The 17,699-nt window shown below is 34.4% G+C and overlaps 1 protein-coding gene and 1 non-coding gene across 5 annotated transcripts in view; one reads left to right on the plus strand and one right to left on the minus strand.

Annotated features, from left to right (window-relative positions):
* Ythdc1 (YTH domain containing 1) overlaps nucleotides 1-14,844 on the plus strand; it is a 31,813-nt gene extending 16,969 nt beyond the window's left edge. The window contains exons 6-17 of one of the 4 annotated variants that reach the window (XM_031342918.1): nucleotides 198-251; nucleotides 825-919; nucleotides 2,230-2,338; nucleotides 2,423-2,540; nucleotides 6,298-6,382; nucleotides 7,307-7,473; nucleotides 9,906-9,988; nucleotides 11,027-11,063; nucleotides 11,136-11,199; nucleotides 11,297-11,359; nucleotides 12,854-12,988; nucleotides 13,857-14,844. In XM_031342918.1, coding sequence (XP_031198778.1) covers nucleotides 198-251; nucleotides 825-919; nucleotides 2,230-2,338; nucleotides 2,423-2,540; nucleotides 6,298-6,382; nucleotides 7,307-7,473; nucleotides 9,906-9,988; nucleotides 11,027-11,063; nucleotides 11,136-11,199; nucleotides 11,297-11,359; nucleotides 12,854-12,988; nucleotides 13,857-14,081 — 1,235 coding nt within the window. In that variant the 3' untranslated portion in view covers nucleotides 14,082-14,844. The remainder of the gene's footprint in view (nucleotides 1-197; nucleotides 252-824; nucleotides 920-2,229; nucleotides 2,339-2,422; nucleotides 2,541-6,297; nucleotides 6,383-7,306; nucleotides 7,474-9,905; nucleotides 9,989-11,026; nucleotides 11,064-11,135; nucleotides 11,200-11,296; nucleotides 11,360-12,853; nucleotides 12,989-13,856) is intronic. The other 3 variants (XM_031342919.1, XM_031342921.1, XM_031342920.1) reach the window with 3 other exon arrangements.
* Nucleotides 6,625-6,729, minus strand: LOC116071659. Its single transcript, XR_004111055.1, has one exon. It is a non-coding gene; the product is annotated as a U6 spliceosomal RNA (small nuclear RNA).
* Nucleotides 14,845-17,699: the final 2,855 nt, after the last annotated feature.

Consider the following 17,699-nt stretch of genomic DNA (forward strand, 5'->3'; position numbering starts at 1 on the left):
AAAAAAAAAAAAAAAAAAAAAAAAAATTCGAACAACCCAAAAAGCAAAACACTCGTACACATGGAGAAGTATTTTTGTGTGTGTGGGTGCGCCAGGAAGAATTTGTCTGGAATGAGAATTTTATGTGACAAGACTGTAGAAATTTTGTCTTCATCTATTAAGCTCAATCTGAACAAATGTACTTTGGCTAAATACAGGTTCAGAAAAGAAGCATGAGAAATTATCATCTTCCGTTCGTGCTGTCCGAAAAGGTATCATTTAAATTTGAAATTGTTTTCATTGCATGCTCCATAAAGTCATTATTTTACCTTATTGTTTTTTCATTAGTACTTGGTTTTAGTGTGGTCATGTTCCGATATATCAGGTTAAGGGAGAGAGCATTAAAAACTTAAATAGAAATCTCCTGTGTTTTGAATCTGCTTTCTGTTGCCTATCTTTCACAATAATTATAGACAGTTAGTGATATTTCTAGATATGTCAATATATTCACATTTGGACACATGTTTAACAGCATTAATAGTCTATGATCAATCTTTAAATGAATCTTTCAAAAGTTTATAAAATTTAAAGCCATTGTCATACTTAAGCACGGGTCTGATATATCGGAACACCGCTGGGCGAGGCTGCCCAGCACAGTGCTGCTCCTTAGCTTTGCTCTGTCCTGTTGTGCCTGAGCTTTCTAGGCTGACTGGGTGACTGAGATTCACAGGTTAGCTGGGTTTGGAGGGCTAATTTACTATAGTTGGTACACCTATGTGTAGTAATGTCCATGGTTAATGAAAATGGATTTCTTTCTTTTTTCTTTTTCTTTTTCTTTTTTTCAGATCAAACCAGTAAACTCAAATATGTCCTTCAGGATGCAAGATTTTTTCTCATAAAGAGTAATAACCATGAAAATGTGTCTCTTGCCAAAGCAAAGGTATCATCATCAGCCCCATTGAAACATTCCTAATCCTGAAACTTAACTGAGGTGCAATGATCAATGAAAATTACCTCCAGCTGCCTAACATGCGTGGACTTCCTTAGTTGCCATTCCAGATCTGGTCTGTGGCAGGTTAGGAAACCTGGTAGTGGTATGAATTTACATTTTTGTCATATTAGAAATCACAGGAGTGTTGAAGAGTATATCATTTATATCATAATATATCATATAATATATATGTTTTCTGTTAATATTTCTTTTATATCTGTTAATGTATTCTATATTATGTAAAATATTAATATATTTATGTATAGTCACTTGGGGTTAGGAAGAAGGGTGAGCCATAGCTGTGAAAGGCCACTCTAGGTTTTTACCAGTACTATCAGTTGCTGGAGGATACTGAAGAAATTTTAAGTATGTTTGTGTGTTACACCAGTTATTAAAATATTTAAAAATTCTTGGCTTAAATTGAGTAACATTTTCAACTGATTTATCAAAATGTTCACATTTCTAACTACATTTCAGTTGGTAGTAAGTGTTTGTGATTTGGGTCGATGATTACTCGTTTACAAAGAGAGTAATGAGCGGTAGCTCAGCCAGGTACCCTCTTCTTCAGCGGAAATAACAAAGTACTGAAGTGTGAATGAAAAAGACCAGATTGCTCCAAGAAAATGAGAACTTAACCTTTCTCTTTGCCCCCCCTTTAAAAAAAATAAGACAACAACAAAACTTACTTTCTCTCTGGCTCTTTTTAGTCTTTTCTCCCTTTCTTCCTTTCTTCCTTCCTTCCTTCCTTCCTTCCTTCCTTTCTTTCTTTTTTTTAAATAAAAATTGGTAAGAACTACCTTAGGAGTCTAAATAACTGTGCCAGCTCTAGTTAAAAAAATCTTTCAACTTACATAAAAAAATTGAACTTAGGAAAAACTAGAATTTTGGCATTTTTGACGTATGGTTTTACTGCTGCTAAACCATTTTAAATTATGTGATTAAGCACACCTACTTAGGAAGACAGAAGTGGTGATTCACTTTTCAGTAACATATACCTACCATAAAGAAGTGATTTTGATTTTAGAATAATAGTAGTGATTGATATTGAGTTCAAGTTCATAAGATTTACCTGACAGTCCCCTTTGTTTAGATTTTGCACAGTTGTTAAATCTTTTCATATTTTATCAGATAAGTAATTTCCAGTTAACAAGTAAGATTTTTCTGTTATAGTTTTTTTAAATTTCAGACACCAACATAAGTAACTTTTTTATCACTATAGTACTTGATTTTAATTTGTGATCTTTGCATCATTTCTATAGGGTGTATGGTCCACATTGCCTGTAAATGAGAAGAAATTAAATCTTGCATTTAGATCTGCAAGGAGCGTCATATTAATATTTTCTGTCAGAGAAAGTGGAAAATTTCAAGGTAAGAATAAAAGTAACTTGTTACTTTGGGTATATGATAATAATTGCAGTGACATTTAACAAATATGATACTATGGTCCCTTAGGTTTTGCCAGATTGTCTTCAGAATCGCACCATGGCGGATCTCCTATACATTGGGTGCTTCCAGCAGGAATGAGTGCTAAAATGCTTGGAGGTGTTTTTAAAATTGACTGGATTTGCAGGTAAATTAAATCAATACAGAGAAAGGACAACTGGTTGTGAATAATGTTAAAATTTTGATTAATTTACTTATTTCTGCTACACGTTGGGGGTGATGGCATTCTTTACTCTCAAACTTATTTATAGTCATGACATTGGTGTGTTAAACACAAAAACAATGCTTTTTACCTGTTCACTGTCCTAATAAACTAATATTGAATGTTAAGGAAAAATACAGTTTTCCTAGCAATTGTTAAGATCTGGTATGTTTATTTCATTACAAAACAATTACTCTTTTAGTTGTATTAACAATTTTGGGGCTATTGATTGCCACAAGTTTGTAGGTTATTTTGTTTTTAAAGACTTATTTTATTTATATAAGTACACTGTAGCTGTCTTCAGACACACAGAAAAGGGCATAAGATCCCATTACAGATGTTTGTGAGCGGTTTCTGGGAATTGACCTCAGGACCTCTGGGAGAGCAGTCAGTGCTCTTAACCTCTCCAGTGCCAGTTTGTGTTTTTAGAAACATAAGCAGTATGTTTAATCTGATTTCTGGTATCTTTTTGTTTGTTTGTTTGTTTGTTTTTCGAGACAGGGTTTCTCTGTGTAGCCCTGGCTATCCTGGAACTCACTCTGTAGACCAGGCTGGCTTCGAACTCAGAAGTCCATGTGACTGCCTCCCAAGTGCTGGGATTAAAGGCATGTGCACCACTGCCCTGCATTTTCTGGTATCTTAAAAAGGTTTAAGACTTAACTATGTTTATTAGAAAAATTAATTTTTATAACATGAGTTACATAAAAACTTTATGGTAATTCCAAATTATTGTACAGAAAAAGCTAATTAAGCAAGTGAGAATTTTACGGCTCATTCATATCTATTACATGTGACATTAAATATTATATGCAATGGAGTATATGAATTTTATTCATGAATTGACTTTGTTGGCATTTAAAGGGATTAGAATGTTTGTTACAGAGAAGAAAATGAAGCGTGAGGGCACAGGTCAATAACACCAACACATGAGGCCGAGGCACGAATATCACTGAGTTACAAGCCAAGCTAAACTTTTTAAGTCAAGACTGAGGAAACCAAATGCTGTTTCTGTTCATGAAAGTAGAGGACCATTGAAAGGCCCCATGAGGTTGTATGAGTGAACAGTGATGTGAAGAGAAGAGCCAAAGGGTGATGAATGGTGATGTGGCGCAGTCAGACTTCACAAAACTAAGTGAAGCATTGTATTTGAATTTCAATAGAGAAGCCCAAAACTATGCAGACCTTTTAAGATTGTTTTTTGTTTCAAAAGATTTTCTATTTTTTAATTTTTTATTCTTTCTTTATTGTTTGCTTGATTTTGTTTTGTTATTTTAAGATAGGGTCTCTGTGTAGCTCTGGCAGTCCCCAGTATGTAGACCATGCTGGGTTTGGAACTAGCAAAGATCCTTCTGCCTGTGTGTCCTATTTTATTTCCAGGTATATAATTGTAATGGCCAAAGAAAATATGGTTAGTTTATCATTGTGAACTATTTGGAGATGGTGCCTTTTGGGAAGAAGACAAGACACAGCGGATTCAATATTACAATGTTACTTGTGTTGATCTTTATATTCTCAGATTGATAAATTTCTTAATTTTACAAGATGTTTTATTGGTTAATATTTTTTAAATAAATTATTTACATTGACTTGTTAATTGGCTATCTTACTAACTTACTTGAACTGTGATTACCAAGAGATACCCCAGGTCCAGCCTATCTAAAGTAGATATAAAGACAGAAAGGGTTTTACTTTTCAAAATTATTAGGTGTACCTAGATACAATATTTTCAGGTTAATATATTAACATTCAAGTTAAAAGTTGTGGAGGACAATGAGTACTTGCTACATTGATAGTTCTTTAAGTCATTTGAAGGCTGTTTTGTTTTTCTCTACAAATGAGATTTATATTAGTCAGAACTAGAAATTTTACACATTTAAACATTCTAAGTTTGTTGAATCCCCAGTAATTCAGGCAACTGTGTAGGTACATGAAAATTGGAACAGAACAAATACTTTTTACAAGTAAGACAGGAATATTTTAAGTCACCATGTTGCCACCTGGAGTGAGCTCAGAATAACACTAATCTATGGAATACCTAGAATTAAACTTACTGAATAATTTTACTTTCAGTTCTTTGTTGGGTACTCCAAATAACTTATGTATGTTTTCTATTTCTTCTTTTAATGTTAATAGCCAAACCACTATTCTTTATTTTTTTGTTAAATTTGTCCTTATAGAGTGACTTATCTTGATCTCTTCCATATTTTCTGGTGCACTTAATATTAACATGTCATATCACTCTTTTCCATAGCACAATTGTTCCAAATTTAACTAGATCTTACTCTGTTTTGTAATTGATAGACGCAGGTAGTGTGGTTCATGGATAAAGGATGATGTTTCTAACATAGGCTAAATTTTGTTTTTCTTTCTTTTTTTTTTTTTAAGATTTATTTTATTTGTATGAGTACAGTGTAGCTGTATGTATGAGCCATCCATCAAGTGTGTGGCTGCTGGGCATTGGACTCAGGATCTCTGCCGGTGCTGCTTGTTCCTCCCCGCTTGCTCTGGTGTAATTCGCTGTAGCTGTCTTCAGAGGCACCAGAAGAGGGCGTCAGATCTCATTATGGATGGTTGTGAGGCCACCATGTGGTTGCTGGGATCTGAACTCAGGACCTTTGGAAGAGCAGTCAGTGCTCTTACCCGCTGAGCCATCTCGCCAGCCCCTAAATTTTGTTTTTCTATGGCATCATCTGTAATATCCCAGCTGAGATTATCTAACATCACCCAGCAGTATATAGTCTCTTAAGTCTAATTATTGCCCATTGACCCAAAAGGTCAAAGCCCTAAGTGTGATGTGTTTGGTTTGACAGAGACCTTTATTTTGAATATTGGGCATTCTGCTTTTATACTTAAGATAAAAGCAATCTATATGCATTTTTTTTTTTTGGCTGTGGGATTTCAGTTCTTTGAATGTTTTGAATTGTTTAAGTTGTTAGAAAAAAAAATGAATTGAGCAAAGCCAGGCATTAATGAAGCTACTTACTTTTGAAAGAATAGGATGTATTGGTGTGTATTTATTCCAACATTGACTATTGTATGGATACTTTATTTGTGATGTCGGCTCATTAGTTTGATATTTGTTATAGATAGGTAATTGAAGACTTATGGTGCTGCTTTCCTTTTTTTTTCATTTTAGCTGATACATGCTTGTTACATTTTATAAATAACCAGTGCTCCATGTTGTGCTCTTGATAAGCAAGGTTTGCTAGGTAGAAGGCAGTAAATAGATTTGTGACTTAAAAATATTTTCAACTCTGGTTCACAAAAAGTGTAATTCTGGCCGGGCAGTGATGGCGGCACATGCCTTTAATCCCAGCGCTTGGGAGGCAGAGGCAGGTGGATTTCTGAGTTCGAGGCCAGCCTGGTCTACAGAGTGAGTTCCAGGACAGCCAGGACTATACGGAGAAACCCTGTCTTGAAAAACAAAAACAAAACAAAACAAAAAGAAAACTATTTTTTTTTTAAAAAAAGTGTAATTTTGTTTAAGGAATACCTGTATTAGCTTTTTTGAAGAAAGAGCTAGGTTTTGAAAGAGCTCTCTGTAGAGGGTTATATACTCTACCACTGTCAGTAATTCTTTACATTTTTGTCGTGTTTACTGTTGATACATTGACTACTAAGTGTAGTACACATCCTTAAAAGATTTTACAAAGTAATATACTTTATGCTGTTTCATATTTAGGCGTGAATTACCCTTTACTAAGTCAGCTCATCTCACCAATCCTTGGAATGAACATAAACCAGTAAAGATTGGACGTGATGGACAGGTTTGTTTAATCTTTAATATATCTTAATCAGCTGTTTTACAGACCTTTATTAAAAAATACTTTCAAACCTTGCCTGAAAGATAGGAATTGTGAAAACCAGAATATTTTGGGAAATTCCTGATTCCTGTGGTTGTGACTGACTCGGAAGATATTTATTAATATTGATACTCAGGTAGATGGTATTATCACTAATAAACTGAAGTGAAGGTGATAAAAGTGGCCTAGTTTTTGTAGTTTTTCGTTAAAATTTATAGAACACCTCAAATCTGCATTTTCTTTTTGCACGGGACATACTATTCTTGTCTGTATCATTCCAAGTTTAATATATGTGCTGATGAAGCAAGAACTCAAATTCCTGAAGTTTTATAGTAATAGTTTTAGAATTGTCATTAATATGTCTGATTTTTTTTTCTAAAAAAATTGCCCTCTGAACACAGATGTGTACACGTACATATGCTTTAACGTCTGCAAAATAAATTGAATGTGTGTAGTGACTTAAACCCATACTTTTCATACTTAGAGTTTTTTTATGTGGTTTGGTTTCTATTGCTCATAGGTTAAAAGTGTTGATATTTAAAAGTAAGAACTTTGTCTAAGCTTGTAAGTTAGTCTGTCTCTGTAGGTATTCAGCTCTGATTCTCAGACATAAATCTCTTTTTAAGATGACTTACATTTTTTTATTTTCTGCATAGTTTTTGGATAGAATGGAGTACAATATGAGTTTTAAGCAGCTGCACTTGCAGTTTCTACTCTTCAAATACATGAAGCACTTTGCAATGGTTTTTGTAAACCTGTAAGTTTATTAGGATCTTGTTTATTTAAGCCCCTGGGAAAAAGCCTTTGAAGTCAGGGTTTTGTACATGAGGAAACTGTAAGTCTTGAGAGATTCTATTTTGTCTATTAATTGCTATTTTAATATTCCAGGAAATTGAACTTGAATGTGGAACCCAGCTTTGTCTTCTGTTTCCCCCTGATGAAAGTATTGACTTGTATCAGCTCATTCATAAAATGCGTCACAAGAGAAGAATGCATTCTCAGCCTCGATCAAGAGGACGTCCATCCCGTCGAGAACCAGTCCGGGATGTGGGAAGGTTAGAAACGTTCTTTGGACTGATAATAGGCACATGTATCGGGATAACATGATGGAGGAATGTGATTCGTCAAAAGTTTGTTCTGCGGTAAAGAAGAAAGAGAAAATCCTCAAATCAAGCTGCATGGACTAGTTTGTGGCTTCATTGAGGATTTCACATGGTCACCTTGGTCTCAGTCATTTTTTTCAAGAGGAAAATGGGGATCTTTCGTAATGCAGAAAAAATAATTTACTAACAAGTGATGACCAGTTTAGACTAGATAGTACTCTGATAAAACAGCAAGTGAAACCAGGTAGGCATTTTGTTGCTAAAAACAGGCTAGAAAAGAGGAAGAGGAGGAAGTCTTTATTTGCAAAAATTGTTAATATTTTATAAAGCCTTTTCTTTCAGGTGTGTCTCTGGATAAGCCTTATCACATATGGGACTTTTATAAAGGATCACTAATATTTTTTGAGAAGATGACGCCTCACTTAGAGGATAAAATGTTTTAAGTTATTTCATATTCAAGAGGAGCATTATTGGGACTGTTTCCAATTTTGTCACCGTGATGTGTTAACCCCATTGCCACATATTCTGTAACATGTGCCCAGTGAATTCACACATCCTGCTGAGCTTCTGAAAACAATAGGTTCTTTCCAAAGGGGATCAAGTGGCCCTGGGAGACCCGGCAACAAACCAAAACGAAGGGCTGTTGCTGTGTCTGTTTACAACTTTTCCAGATGCTGGCAGTACCTGTGGACTTAAAGTGTTTTTTAGAGGATCGCCATGGTTGTTGATCACTACCTTATGAACTAAACAGCATTTTCCAGAAAAAAGGGGGTTTAACTTGTTACAGAATTGGAGAGAAGTCTTTGAAAAGAACTGATTTAAGCCCTTCTACCCAACACCTTCCCCTGTGTAGATTTGCATACAGCTAATCTAAAATATTCTGCTAAAGACTATTGGATGTGTGGTTGATGGGATGAAACCTTTGGTTAGGTTTCCTTTTGCTGGAAACAACCTGTGGTAGGTACAGATAATCCAACAGGAGTCCCATTTCTTTGAGCTTAAAAAGGACTTTGTCGAGTAGGTAGGAGGAAACCTGGCAGAGCCCCTTACTTTTGGCCTAAAAGGACTGATCACCAAGATGTCTTTTCAAGTTTAAGCTAAGAGGTTTCCAGTGCAATACAGTAAATACAAGTGAAGTTTTTCCTCAGTTTTGCAATGGACTGCAAACTATACTTATAACACCACTACACCTTCTCAAGCCTGCCAGGGCCTCCATTTATGTATGTGGCTTACAGTCAGTAGTTGGACTACTGTATGAACTGTTACTATCATGTTTTATACCGGTCGTAAATGCACTCCCCAAACTACAAGAAAGCGGTATGTTTATTTTATAAACCAGCTTTTAATTTTCTTAGTATTTATTGTAGATGCAACTGTTTTTATTCTGTTGGGGTGGGTGGTACTTGGTTTGTTGGATTTAACTGTAGTTTGAGTGGTTTGGAGCAAAAGTTAAAGAGAATATTCAATATTTAGATAGCCAAAAAATTATTGATGCTGGGTTATTATATACTATATATTTGAAATAGTAGTAAAAGGATTATGTTTAATTCCTAAATGTTTTGGAACTTTTGTTTTATTTTGTTTAGCTCTTATTAAATGCTAAGTAAAGTGTATTTAATGCTGTACTGTTACACTAGCTATAAAGGGTTATGAAAGACATTGAAGAACAGCCCTCAGCAAATTCACAGCATCTTCTAAAGTTTGAGCTAGTTTTATGAACTCTGTTAAAACTTATTACATAACAATTCATGAGAGCCATTTTAAAAGGCATTGTCTCTGGAAAATTACCTTAATTACTAATGTATTAAAGAGAGTAATGTTAACTAAGATGCTACTTTTTCAAGTAACATTTTCAAAACATTCCTGTTAACGTAACTTTATTAAATTTAAAACATTCTGTATAATATGAAAACTATAGTGTTGTGTAAAGCAGAGGGATCATTTAAAACTTCTTAACTTTGTGTAGATTGAATCTAAATTTAGAGTATCTATATACATTTCAGACTTAACTTGCATAATTGCTGATGTGGTTTTCCTTCTGTTGTTACCTGAATGGTGACATTTGGGAAACTTTGACTTGTTAAAGAACTGCTCATATATGTTTAGACTACTAAAATGTGGTTTACAGGTTTGAGTTAGATAATTCTTGAGGTTGTCTTACAGTGTGAGATTACAGAGAGATCTACTCCAGCAGTATGTGTTTAAGGTTTGCCTTTGAGGAATTAAAAATTTAAGAACTTTTAAGTTGTTCACCAAAAATTAATGGCAATTTCTTTTAGGAGGCCATGGGCTAGTCTTTGTACTCACTCCTGTCAAACTCTTGCTTTGCTGTTTGTTTTACCAGCTGTTTTTGGTTTAATTTCTAATGTGTCTAATTTGTGTAGGCGTCGACCAGAAGATTATGATATTCATAACAGCAGAAAGAAACCAAGGATTGACTATCCCCCTGAGTTTCACCAGAGACCAGGTTAATATTTTATAATCCTGAAGATTATTTGACTTAAAATTATTAAAACAACAAAAACTTCCAGTAGGTTTAAAAGTAAAGAACATTTACGGCTTGAGACTACTACGTAAGGAAATCATTACTAGTTCTAATTAGTAGTTCTTCCCTACCATGTTTAGATTGTTCAATCCACTTCATTGAGTCATAATTACTTGAAATTGCTGTCTTTGCAAGAAATGGAAATTGATCTGTACTTGTGTAAGATGTAGGAAAACAATTTTGTTGTGCTTTCTGTACCTTATGATAACGTAGTGTTTCCTGTCATATGCAGCATTATTTGGAAATCAAAACAGACACTAGGCCTTTTAAAAACTTTATCATTTTGAAGAGTGATGGTAAACACTTGGCTTGTTATTCATTCCAAGTGTAAAAGTTTTCAGTTAGTGTGTTGTTCATTGGGATTAAAGAAGGGGTAAATTTAAATTGCAGTCACTGGCACACCTGTAAAACTCTAGCATTTGGCTCTGGTTAGCATTATAACTCTAGTGTTTTATAACAAAATGCTTTTACAGAAGCACTTTTTTTCCTAAGGGAGGCAGTTGTGTTACATTTAGACAAATACTTTCCCCAGTAACAGCCAGCCAGACATTTTTATATATTAGTTTGCTGGTTCCTTTCTAAAGGAAGCTGGAGGTAGGAGTAGATATTTGTTTTGTTACTTGATTCTTGGAGTAGCCATATACTCATTTTTGCAGTTTTTGCAAATTTCTGTCCTTTTGAGTCTTCATGATTTAAAACTCTGCTGTAAGCTCTCAAGATGAAACATTCTTTAAAGGCCATTCTGCTTAAGTGTCCTCAAGCAAATTCAGATGTTACACTCAAGTTACCCTCTGCCCTGAACACAGAGGACACATATGAAAATCTCTGTAGTTGTTGAATGATAACATCTTTTAAAGTATATTCATGGGAAGAGTTGAAACAAGGGCAAGGAAGGTTTAATTATAATGCCCTCATAAAAACATAAAGTTTGATTTACTAAAATGCTTGATGTTTGAACAGGGTATTTAAAGGATCCCCGATACCAGGAAGTTGACAGGTAAGTTGGGTTCACTCTTGCTTAGCTTTGAATTACATTCTTGGAACTAGTTTATGAATTACCTGAATTTAGTTTCACAAATCTTATTCCCAACAGACGATTTTCAGGAGTTCGTCGAGATGTGTTTTTAAATGGGGTAAGCATTAAATTTTACATACTTAAAGATAGGGTCTGATTTTTTTATTTATTTCCCCAATTTTTAATATTGTTGACAATGTCATCTTCTATTTTAGTCCTACAATGATTATGTGAGGGAATTTCATAACATGGGACCACCGCCTCCTTGGCAAGGAATGGTTTGTATTGCTTTATTTTTTTACATCTGTTTTGTATTACTCTAACTTCATTTTACAGTGTCTAATATTTTAAATACTTAGAATGTGATACCTGCCCACTAAGAGATTTAAGATAGTTTGATAAAACAAAAGAATATAGTTTATATTGATAAGTGTAAAGCATGCCATGGTAATAGTGTAAGCTCTTCCCTGGGTGTTTAGATTTATTCTCCCATCTTTCTTTAACACTTTGACCAAGTTCTATGATAATGTCTGTTTATTTTGTTCATAAAATTTACTGACCGACCATTTATTCTTTAGTTTATCTGACAGATAATTGAGTATGCAAGGAAGGATGCTTGTTTTGCATAAATGTTGACAAATGAACAGTTGTGTTCATATCATAGAGTTTAGCTGGCTTTCAGTAAAATGTCGTCAATTTAGTAGGATTGTGCAGAAGATAATTTAACTAAATGTGAAGTTTCTAATTGTACTTAATGTGATAATTAGAGAATTCAGTTCATTTAAAATAAGATAAATCTTGAAATTTAATCTTCTATTTTCAAAGACATTTGATATTATAGTTTATTTTGAGAGTATATGTTGAGATGATGAGACTACCTGGAAGCATAGTTTCTAAGAAGTAAAACTTGATAGTTGAAGTACTTCTGCATGTCTTGTTTCCTCATTTTACTTTTACATGCTGTTAGGTGACCTCTTACCTTTCTTTGGCTTCATATCAAGCATAGCTTTACAGTGTCTTGTACATATAAGTTAATTTTGAAAATCTTTGATTCTGAAATATTAAGATGAGCTTGACACTAAAATAATCTATCATATGCCCTTTATTAATTTTATAATGGCACCTTAAAATTACATTTAATTATTGGTGTTTCTGTGGGCATATGCTAGATGTATGTATTCTTGGGATGGAACTCAGGACATGATTTATGCCTGGCAGCAGGTGTTTCTAGCTTGTTGAGCCATCTTACCAGCTCCTAGATGACAGTGTTAAAGTTACATTAGCTCTTAGACTTTATTTTGGAGATTTATCAGTAATTGACTCCAGAGCCCAGGGTACTGCAATTGTATCCCAGCTGTATGTGCACACTTCTTTTATGACCCTTCCTGTAGTGTGATGGTAGGCTAGGCTAGTTGCTTAATCTCCTGGTTTTCTTTTCTATAATTTAGGATTAATATAAATTTGCTATATTATGCCAAATAATTATAAAGTGCTTAAAAATGTGCTTTGGTTTTAACTAGTACCATGTGTTTTTTATTTCTGTTAGAATTTAAGTAATACAAGTAACAAGGTAGAAAGAGTATGTCTTTATTCATATTTTGTTTTTAATAAACAAAAAGGCCATTTTGGGAAGCCTTAGTCATTTAACTTAATTAGAATAGAAATGGCGAAACTGTTTTGGATTGGTGTGATTTCAGAATAGAAGTTCTAAGAATGGATTTGTTAACAAGGATATTTGGTAGATTTTTATGTAGGTGATCTTTCTTTTTTAGCCTCCTTACCCGGGAATAGAACAACCTCCACATCATCCTTACTACCAGCACCATGCCCCACCACCTCAAGCCCACCCCCCTTACTCAGGACACCATCCGGTACCACATGAAGCAAGATACAGAGATAAACGAGTAGTAAGTGCACAAGAAGGCAGAGGTGTGAGGGAACTACTTTAGAATATCTGTAGGTAATCTACATATGGGCCAATACTAGATTTTGATGATGAACCATTTGTATTCTTTCCGCAGACTGAATATTAATTCTTCACTTGTTTTTATTAAAAATAGCCCATCATGTCCTTATAGATTATATAGATAAACTTGTATTTCAAATTTCTTAAGTTGAAGTATATGTGTCTGTCTGTATATACATATATACACATATGTATGTATATATATAATGTATAGGCTCTTAGTTCTAAGTAAGATGGTAATTTTAAGGTAACTTCTAAATCATGTATTTTTTATCAAGTTTAAATTATTAAAATAAAATAAAAGGTTCCCAATCTTTCTGAAATAAAATTTCCTATGGTTCACAAGTACATTTTCTTGTAGTTCATCAGATTTCTATAATTTTTTTAATGAATTTCTTAAATTACTATTAACAAAAATAATTTGTAAGAAAAATTTGAGCTTAAGATTTCCTAGTTTCACAGAGTTTGCTATTTAATTTTGTAGAATTGAAGGACATGAAAGGGTGTGTTGCACAAAGGATGATACTGAGTATAATTGCTAGTATGTAGGTTGAAGGAATGGAGGGAGTGAAAAGTTGATGGTTATGACTGAGCTGTTTATTGTATCTTATTAAAGAATCAGATGGAAAAGTCTTCAAGTTGAATAGGAAATTACAGGAATACATAGTGTTCCATGGTAGTATGTATCACCATTAAGTTCCATGAATTCATGGTTGCATTTTCTGATTTCTTCTTTACCAGACAACTGTAAGGGTTTTTAACTTTCATATAAAGTTTTGCTTTGCTGATCATTTTCTCCTTTTTCCTAGCATGACTATGATATGAGGGTCGATGATTTCCTTCGCCGCACGCAAGCTGTTGTCAGTGGTCGGAGAAGTAGACCTCGAGAAAGAGATCGGGAGCGAGAGCGAGACCGCCCTAGAGATAACAGAAGAGATAGAGATCGAGACAGAGGTCGTGATCGAGAGCGAGAGAGAGAGAGAATATGTGATCGGGACAGAGACCGAGGGGAGAGAGGTCGTTATCGAAGATAATGTGCTTTTGGAAGCACTGAAGATAAAAAAATATTGTATTTTTTTTGTGTGTGTTTACAAGTAGTAAATTTATTTTCAGCTGTCTACTTAAAGCTCATTGTGTAGGAGGATTTATTATCACCTTTGTTCCAAGCATGCAGTAGAATAAGAACTGGAAAACTCAAATCCGCCAAAAAATGCACAGTTGACAGTTGAGTTGACACTTTTATTGGGGCAGAATGGAACAGTCCAAGAATGTAGATATTGATTCATTCTCCATAAATGTTCTTTTTACAGTGTATTCATCCTAGAGTTATTTTGTTTGTTTGTTTTCCTTCTTTTGGACCTTGGTCAATAACTGCCGTAGTGTTTTGCTTTATGTTTCTATAGGTAGCTGCACACGGTTCAGTAAAAATAATGCTGCTATCGAGTATGCAAATATGGAAGTATGATGGTTTGACTATATGGCAGTGTTGTAGCAGCCTCTCAGTTTCTCCTCTTTCCTCCTTTTTCTTTTTTAAACCTGTAAGGTCACTTTTCTTTCTTTTTGTCTTCAATGATGAGAGCAATATTAAGAAGACGTTGCTATCTAATTTTTAATCTTTTTAAAATAAAAAGTTCCTATGTTCAGTAGCATGGTTAATGCTATTGTTAGCCTTCCTTCTAAACTGTACATTGGCTTGGAATGTTCATAGTTTTGTGTGTGTGGCAGCAGAAGATAATAACCCCACATTCTACATTGCTACTGTTTTGTATGAAATAAATTGGTAAAGATTGACACTAACTTGCTGTATTTCCTTGTCTAATTGCATAAGCATGACAAAACATTCTCATATATATCATATTCTATAGAGAGGCATTATGTTGATTTAGTTTGCATTTATACATCTGATTTTTGTATCCATATTTTAGGGTTTTTTTGTTTTCATCTTCTGTGGTTGAATTTTTTTTATACACTTTTCTCTTAGACTTTAGTTTTTTCACATTTCTGCCAATCCTTTGTGACAATACTCTAACTACACAAGAAGTTGATAAAAGTTTTTTATTTTCCCTTTGCATTTTAATTTTTTTTTTTTTAAATTTTTAGACTTATTTATTATATGTAAGTACACTGCAGCTATCTTCAGACACTCCATAAGAGGGCATCAGATCTCGTTACAGGTGGTTGTGAGCCACCATGTGGTTGCTGGAATTTGAACTCAGGACCTTCGGAAGAACAGTCAGTGCTCTTAACTGCTGAGCTACCTCTCCAGCCCGCATTTTAATTTCTTGATTTGAACCTGAAGTTCGGCCTGTATGAAATTGACTGTCTAAACTTTGGGACTATGAAGTTTGGCAGTTTTCTTTTTTGACAGTTACAAAGTCAATACATAGGTTTGTGTTTTAAGTAAGGCTGCAGAGAACACAGGATCTTCAGTATTGGAAAGTATAACTTTGGCATATCTTCTTATACATGTAAATTCTGTTTACCAATGTCAGCATTAAAGGCTGTGCAGTCATTAAATGGAGGCACCATAGGCCTGAAAGAGTATTTAAGTTGAGAATGGACCTAGTTGGTGATGTTGTCATGTCATTCATTTCCTATTAGTAATTTTACACATTATGAGATATATTCTGTTCATCCCTCTCCCTTCCTCTTGTCCACCTGCCCATTTCCCTCACAAGTCTCTGCCTCACTTTTACACCTTTGTGATTTTTGTTTGGTGACCTGACTGAAGTATTTTATTCCATCAGGTAGTTGCATGTTGTAGTAATGTTTACTCTTTTCCAAGTCTTTAACCACTAAAGCCTTTGATTAGAAGCAATATCAGAAATTCTTTTTAAAAATCAGTAGTTCTACAAAACTAGTAGGCAACATTAAAATTCTTACCTGATGGTAAAATGGGGTTGTAAATCACATTGAACACATATCTGATTAGACTTAGACAACAGGTTCATGTTCCCATAGAAGTTATTTCATTGCTAGTGAAAAGGTAGAATTTAAAAATATCTCTAAAGTGATAAGCAGATATTCATGCTGATTGTTTTAAGCATTGACTTCTTTAAGGCTTCATTAGTCATAGTCTTCCTTAAAAGTCCATCATCTATTGATAATGTTTTATATTTTGTGTGTTAGCTTTTCCTGGTGGTTAACATTTCTAATCCCAATGCAAGGTAGTCCTGAGGCAAACGGTTCACAGGTAGCCAGGGTAGAAAAGTGTTGAGTACTCTCAAAGTTTCTTTTACTTTTCAGACATGATCTAGCCAGGTAGCCCTGTCTGCCTTGGAACTGAACTCTAGACCAGGCTGGCTCTAAAGTCCGATATCCACCTGTCTTTTCAAAAGTTTTGGGATTAAAGATAATGCTTGCTTTAAAAGCTTTTTCAGTGGGCAATTTTGTTTACATTTAAAAGTATATATCCATACAATGGTTCAGTTAATCTAGTTAGTAGTTAATACCTCTTAATTGCCATCTTCTGGAAAAAACACTTAACATGCATTAAAAGCAGTCTTTTGTACAAGCATACCGCATATCACTGTTGTGTATTGTATCTCTGGCTTGGTGCTTTGATCTGACTGTAAATGTGAAGCCATTTTCACCCTCATTTCAGCCATGAAGGTCAATTTTGATAATAAGATTATGTGGTATTTGTCTTTTTCTTTATACAGTCTAACTAGAGGCTTCAGTTAGGGTTTTAGTTCCCAAGAGGCTTTTTTAATCGTTCGGGAATGCGAGCTGAATTTAGTCAATTATATCCTTGCTTCCGGTGGAAATACTATATTGTCAAGCAGCTGGTTTATGAATTAGCAAAAGTACCTTGTTTCTAGTAAATGCGTAAGGGATTAGAAGTTGAAAATTGTGGTTCAGAATTAAGTGGGGTTTTTTGTGACATTGTGTTTAATTCTGTATTTTATGACTATAGAAGTCATTTTTTTCTGTAACCTGTGCAAGAATATAGGGACTTTTAACATTTAAAAAATTTATTGTTTCAGCAACACCATTTAAAAGTGAAGTAGTCATGGAAACTACCTCTGTGGGATTTTTTCTCCTTGTTTCTTTCTTTTCCTTACTCCCTGCCTCCCCTTCTTTCTTTTCTGCATAGGATGGTAGTTTTAGAAGAGCTCCCGCCAAGTTACTAACAGTTATAACAGTAAATTTGCTCACTTTTTTGTAATATACCCCCTTTTCCAACTTGTTTCCTTTGATTAATCATCCCACTTTTCCTGAGCCAGTATCATTCAGGAGTGTCCCCTGGTGGTTCTGAACTGATCAGTACAGTGATCCCATTCTCTCAGGAATTCTGTCAGGGTCTTCTCTGTGAGAGCTTGGTTGAGGACTAGACAGTGTGTGATTCTTAGGCAGGTGAGATGCTAGGGAAATCAGAATTGTTGGGAATGCTTTGCTTACTCTGAGGATATAATGGAAGACACACTTCGTCTTTGACAATATAATACAAGAATGGAAAGCCTAAGAAATGGTTTAAAGATAATTCCAGAAGAGAAGCTAGTAGTTTACTGCAAAATAGAACAGAAGAACTTTTTTAAACATTGAGGAACTTTTTTTTTTTAAAGATTTATTTATTGTTATACCTAAGTACACTGTAGCTGACTTCAGATGCACCAGAAGAGGGTGTCAGATCTCATTATGGGTGGTTGTGA

Source organism: Mastomys coucha, unplaced genomic scaffold, assembly GCF_008632895.1.
Source record: "Mastomys coucha isolate ucsf_1 unplaced genomic scaffold, UCSF_Mcou_1 pScaffold22, whole genome shotgun sequence".
NCBI classification, from domain to species: domain Eukaryota; kingdom Metazoa; phylum Chordata; class Mammalia; order Rodentia; family Muridae; genus Mastomys; species Mastomys coucha.